This window comes from Atta colombica, unplaced genomic scaffold (assembly GCF_001594045.1).
Source record: "Atta colombica isolate Treedump-2 unplaced genomic scaffold, Acol1.0 scaffold236, whole genome shotgun sequence".
In the NCBI taxonomy this organism is placed as follows: domain Eukaryota; kingdom Metazoa; phylum Arthropoda; class Insecta; order Hymenoptera; family Formicidae; genus Atta; species Atta colombica.
The window spans coordinates 355,190-362,011 of record NW_017259334.1 but is presented as its reverse complement, the minus strand read 5'-3'; the positions used below and the strand labels follow the sequence as shown (position 1 = coordinate 362,011).

General features: G+C 30.0%; 1 protein-coding gene across 1 annotated transcript in view; it reads left to right on the top strand.

Annotated features, from left to right (window-relative positions):
- LOC108688591 overlaps positions 1-5,659 on the top strand; it is a 6,601-nt gene extending 942 nt beyond the window's left edge. The window contains exons 2-6 of the mRNA XM_018194902.1: positions 511-812; positions 898-1,045; positions 1,335-1,569; positions 2,297-2,450; positions 5,325-5,659. Of these exons, the coding sequence (XP_018050391.1) occupies positions 511-812; positions 898-1,045; positions 1,335-1,569; positions 2,297-2,450; positions 5,325-5,655 (1,170 nt within the window). The 3' untranslated portion in view covers positions 5,656-5,659. The remainder of the gene's footprint in view (positions 1-510; positions 813-897; positions 1,046-1,334; positions 1,570-2,296; positions 2,451-5,324) is intronic.
- Positions 5,660-6,822: the final 1,163 nt, after the last annotated feature.

The following is a 6,822-nucleotide window of genomic DNA, read 5'->3' as shown; positions in this document are numbered from 1 at the left end:
GTGATCGTAGGTGTTGCCTCAAAAGGGCTACGAAGAAAACTCCTCGCATTTATGCATCTTTACGTAATTACAATTGTACGTACGATATTCGGAAATAAATACGTTTGTGAACGATCAATCAGAGCATGATTTTTTGTGAATTTATTCATTGTATTGTTACACTGTTAGAAATGTAATCACGAGCTTCCTTTACGTGTAAATGAAGCTCATGGTTATGAATAAAATTAAAAGTAATGAATGATTTAACTGAAAATTAAATTACAGTAGTTACTTAAATGTAATAAACGTGTACATTAAATTTATGAAATTTAATGTACTTTTAATAAAACTTTATGAAAAGTACATTGAACATGTACATAAATATATTTATAATTTAATAATAAATTAATATTTTATTAACTTATTTTTATTAACTTATTTTATAAATAATATATTTAATTTAATAATATATTTTATTTATTTTATTAATATAATAATTTAATAATAAAACTGTACGTATGTATGTGTAAGCTAAGCAATTCACGCACGGACGCAAAAGTTAGTAGATGGTCAAAGGAGGGTAGCATCTTTTGGGCTGATCCCGCAAATTGGAACGGTAGTTCAATAGCGGCGCCGCATCTCGAGCGCGTTCCCTGCAGTTATGACAACATTGTCTTGCCGAGTGAGAATCGTACTTTGAGTATTCTCCTACCTGTAAGAGAGATAGGAGTGAAATCAATTCGGCTAACAAACGAGAGCCAGCCGTTTACCGAATGGGAATGGCAAAACTTCCAAGATCGTAGAGAGTTTTCCAGAGGCAGGTTTACTGTAAAGTAAGCCCGAACATAACGTTTGCTGCGCTCTCGCAAATAGAATTCCATATGGTAAATCATATTTTATGAAAAAATATGTTTTTAGATACAGTGACATGGTATGGCGACCTGTAAGTACGCTCGATTGTAAGAAAGTTTTCTGCCAGGGAAACACTCAGGATGATTATCTTGAGGAGATTTGTGCCATTCAGAGGCCAAGGTGTGGATTTATGGGCTGCGAATATCCTCTTACGGTGAGACTCTTTAACTTAACTAGAAATACCAACATTTTTTATACTACATTAAAAGCAAATAAATTATTATATATATGAAAATAATTAATATGAAATAATATATGAAAACTATATATGTATATGAAAATAAAGAAAGTAACGAAAAATATTTATTAGTAAACAGATTTTATTGTGACTTTTTTTTGCTAAAGAAGTAATAGTCGCTCGATATTTTTGATGTTAAAATTTTAATTGATTTATTACATATTTCCATTATTATTTGACTAGTATAATTTATTTTGCGTTTTAGGTAGAAGGTCACTGTTGCTCGTATTGTGGCGGACGCGTGTCCATATCGCAGCAGATTTCCTTAACCACAGTACAAACCGTGGCGGACGAAGCTTTAGAAGGATACACGGAAAAGGTTGCTTGGCACACCAGATGCACTTGGAATGGAGGTGTAGAAATACTCATAAAAGAAAAAGGGGATTATTCCGGCATTACGATAGAGGAAGCCGTAGAGAATTTACGGGAAATGCTGCAAAGTCAGTATATAGTTATTCAATTTTCTTTTAAATTTCTAACAAATTTTTGAATAATATTATAATCCGAAAAATTGATTCGTTTGTGCTATAAGCAAAAGTTAAACGATTACAATTTTTCAAAAGCAATTTTATCGCGTAAATCGTAATATCATGCAATTACAAACGTACAAACAAAATGGAGATATGAAAAAACGATAAAATCTTTTATTTATCTTGTTTTCATTGTTCACCAATATGGATTACATAATCGTTAACGCCTACAATTGTCGATTCTTGGTTTTTTAATCCAGTTTTATTATTAGAATGTATATTGACCATTGTCAAGCAATATCTTGCTTTTATTCATTCGTTTATTAAAATATAATCTATTTATTATAAAAAATTTAGTTACATGTATCAATATGTACATACAATTATTATATATACTTTTATTAAAATTATTTCCATATAAATATTTAAATATTGTTTTGATTTTTTAAATGCAGTTTAGAAATTATTTAAAAAATGTACATACATTACAAATAAATATTTTCTAAAAATTTTGTCTAATGTTATTTAATTATTTTAATTTTAATCAAAGAATTTTTAGCAAATAGAGAGATAGAAAAACGTAATTAATTGCTACTGAGGAAATAAGTTCTTTATTTTTTTTTGAAAAGAATAAAATTGATTGATAAGATCTTTTCTTTATAGAAATGCTATTTTTTATTTATTTCTTTATTATTAGATACAGGAATCAATGTGACAAATGCGGAGACGGCGGGTGCAGCAATGAAAGATACTCGATTGGCCGTTACGCTTGGACCGCTTTTCGGGATCCCTTTCGTCATAATCACTCTTCTTCTGTTGGCCTTTCTGTATTTTGGTTATTCTTTAGAGCAGTAAGTAGATATCATCGTTCTATCTTCATCTTTGTGGTGCTTTGCCATGAATACTTTCCGTTACGGAAAGTATTGATCTGACAGGATTGCAAGCTTGCATTAGAACTAAATTTAATCTACCTGATATTCTCTCTGAAATTTCTTTAGAAACTCTCTGGAATACTTTTAGAAATGGAACAAAATAGGAATTCATTTCGTAAGTCTTTTCAAACTTTGGGTAAGGCTATGAAAAACATTTGTCACAAAAAATTTTTCACAATCTAATTGAAAAAAATTTTCTTATCCACTGGATCTGCGAATATTAGTTAAAGTTAATACAGTTAGCGCGTCAATTATCATGTACCGCCATACGCTTAACTACGAATGTTCATAGAGCCGCACTAATGTTCAGTGCGGTATTAATTGTATTCGAGATTTGCATATCCGGTCGAATGAGATAACAGCTGTGCTCAACCAGCATGCAGTTCTCAACATGCTCGTAATGCGAGCAATTTATATTAAATTTCAACAAAATTAAAGGTCTTTTTCTATGCATAAAATCATGAAGAAAGTTTTTAGAAGAATAAAGTATTTTCGCGCATATCGGACAGAAGTAGGAGGGATTTGTGAGTCAACTCATTTATATTACTGACTGCATCAATATTATTATTAAAATTATATAGATATTGAAAAAGGAAATTTTCTTGGATCTCACAATGACTTGTTACGTTCGTGCACATCAGTGTATCTTCGAAATTCATACAAATACTATTCAGCGCATGGTTACCGAAGTAATAACTGTGGAAACGTGATAAGAAAAATGAATAAAAAATAATGTTCAATAATTATATAGTGTCAAGTGCGCATCTATGTGTATGTGTAGGCGATCGACAATGATATGATCATGCAGAAAATTCCTGATGAGTCCGATCGAAAATCTGCAGCCGCAACGTGCTAATCCGACGAGTCTCTCGTCGGTAGTTTTTTTGCAAATCCATATAGAGAAAAAGTAATTACACGGATTATCAGCCTACATATACACGTACTCATTCTATTTTCATTTTTATCCGATGACTAGAGAGTATGATTATATTGTAAGTATGGTATTAATTTCTTTCAAGAATATTTGAGCGTTACACTATTAGAAATGTAATCACGAGCTTCCTTTACATACTCGTGGTTATGAACAAAATTAAAAATAATAAATGATTTAACTGAAAATTAAGTTACAGTAGTTACTTAAATGTAAAGAACATGTATATTAAATTTATGAGATTTAATGATTACTTTTTTCATTAAAAATTTTGTAAAAAGTACATTAAAATTCATAAATTTTCATAAAAAATATATTAAATTTCATGTACACAAATGTACTTTTCAGTTACAAATATATTAAATTTAATGTAATGTCATGAAATTAAGTACAAATTGTGTAACTTAAAAGTATATTAAATTTCATGAAATTTTTAATAGTGTACGCAAAAAGTAGTAAAAAAATCACAAAAAATACGCAAAAAAATTTTGATATTTTTGCATTTAAACAATTCATCAGTAGTTTACTTACTTATGGAAGGAAGTATATGATTAGATGAATCGTTACTTCTTTATGATTTTATGTATATCGCTTATGCAAATTTGAGCCGAATTGAAGATTGAAAATCATATCGCACATAATAACAAATTTTTAAATAAATTTATTTTCTATGTAAATCTCAAAAAGCGGGGGTAATCATTATATTGTATTTTATAGGATAACTGTACATTATACTTGATCTTAAAAGTTGGCTTGCGTAATGCAAGCATGACGCTAGAAGAAATGAAACAGGGAGACAATGGATGATAAAGATAGAAAAATTATTTCCAACTCCATCAGTGACAAATTTGTAGGTGACAAAATCCTGACGCAGCTTATATTAAATCTACGGAGAAATAGAAAATGTCAAACTCTTCAAGATTCTCATTTTCCAAGCATTTAATTCCATACGATGAAAAAACGAGAGAGGAAAAGAGAGAGGGAGAGGAAGAGAGTTTATTACCGTTTTAGAAAATAAGCTTTTAAGAACAACACAAAAAAATAAATAACAAAAAACATAAGAAAAATAAATGTGAAGTACAAAGAAGAAGTAGAACAACAGACAAAATTAATAATATAAAATAACAAAAGATAAGACATGTAAAGAAAAGAAAATATAGAGATAAAATTAAAATTTGTGATAAGGAAAAAAGAAAGGAAAAGAAAGAAAGAGGAGGATGTGAGTTGCGAATTTGACAGTGAAAGGGAAAGGGATGATGGAATGACAGACAATGAGTGTAAAATTGAGTTAATTCCCAAAGTAGGACAGAATAACGAGTTTTAGCTCCAATGCACTTACTATCATTGTTTCATTTTACGTTTTCTGATGCTAATTTCTTCATCATTGTTTTGCGACTTGCTACGAACCGTCCTGCGCCTCGCTCCTTGTTTAACATTTAATTAACTCGACGGGCCTACCGGTCGATTTATTATTGCTCTCAGCAGATCTCAAATTAAATGAAATTGGCTGCTGTATAATTTTCTCAATTCGCCAAATACGTCCTGTTCAATGCCGAAATTTTTCAGATCAAAACTTTCATTTCATTTGCATTATAACGATATGGTTTTTATATCTAACTACAATAAGAAAGACGTCTTCTCAAAATATGACATTGCATGAATAACTTAATCTCGTTTACTTCATTTTCAGTTTTCTTTTTGTTCTGCTTTAAAATATTTTTTATTAATAAATATTTTATATATTTATTAATATTTTATATATAGTAACAATTATTATTGATTTCAGATGTATACAAGAAGTATTAATATACGTAATGTGCTTTATTTAGCAATTTTGCTTAGACAAAATCTAATTTTTGCAGAGTTCTCTCTGGATGTATGGAAGCCGTCTCATCCGTTCGAGATGGCATTCGGGCGGACAAGAAGCACGGTTTCGCCCGTTTTGAGAATATTCCTGAGGGCAACGTTCAGATTGGCAACGTTCCTGAAACGAGCGGCCAAGAAGCTGACGATAACGTCGGGGGGATAAAACAAATCGCGGTTGGCAGATTTGAAAATCCCTTATACAGATCCAAGAGAGACAAGGCGAAAGAAAGTAAAATTCTCGACATAGATGCGCCTCTCAGTCTCACTGCTCTAAAAGGAAAGATAGAAGATCAATTAGAAAATGAAGAGATGGATACTGAGGAATAAGAGTAACAGAAATAAAAATCTACGTTTTCACTTATATATTCATATGTTATATTGCGATTAAATTTTATTATGATGATATTATGATCCTAATCAGGGAATGGAAGAATTATTATTTCATTATTTTAGCGGTTACTTTTTAATAACAATTTGATAATGATGTTGCAATTTTTTATGACTTTAATGATAACTAAACGCTGAGATTGCGCTAAGATTGGGAAAGTCACTTTAAAAGATAACTTCCATCATTACTGTTTATTTACTGAAAAAAGTAATTTATAACAAATAACGAATAATGTTTCCTCGTTACAAATAACTAAGAAATAACGACATTACAAATACTAAATTAATTTTTTTTAGTAACGAGTTACTTTTCCAACTCGTTACAAGTAACAATCAAGTGATTTTTCCAACTGCTTACATTATGGTCTAACAGTCTCTAACGGTGATTTGCTAATTCGCATACTGCTTATGTTTTATTACTTAGTTTTTTGTATGCCATGGTGTAAGGCTTATTATATAACGCATAAGACATAAGAAAATTAAACAATCAGAATCCTTCATTTTATACTCTGATTGTGATTGAGTCTCTTACAGATATCTTATACGTTATGCATACATTCATGCAGATATACAAATTTGTTTGGATATACTTTTAAATATGAAATGTAACATTTCGTTTTAAAATGACAAATATTTTTCCTTTAAAATCAAAGGAAGAATAAATAAAAATAGTCATTTTTATAAAAAAAATAATTTCGATTGTGTATAGCATATAGATTGTGATCAAAGTCTTGTTATAAATGCTTTGAAGCGTTTGCTGGATCAATTAGAAGAAAGAATTTTACAAACTGATCAATTAAAAAACGCTTCAAAGCGTTTGCAACATTGTTTGACCATACTCACAATAATGCGAATCTGTAAATTAAATAAAACATTTGATGCTGGTTTACAAAGATTTATTTTTTTATTGTCGGACAACATCCACATTCGAAGATGCAGCACCGCGCTTTATAATATAGATACTCCCACGTAAATTCGATATGCGTCTAATATGTATTTATATTTATGTTATCTTTGTTAAAATATATATATATATACATATATATATATATGTGTGTGTGTGTGTGTGTGTGTGTGTGTGTGTGTGTGTGTCTGTGAGTGTGTGTG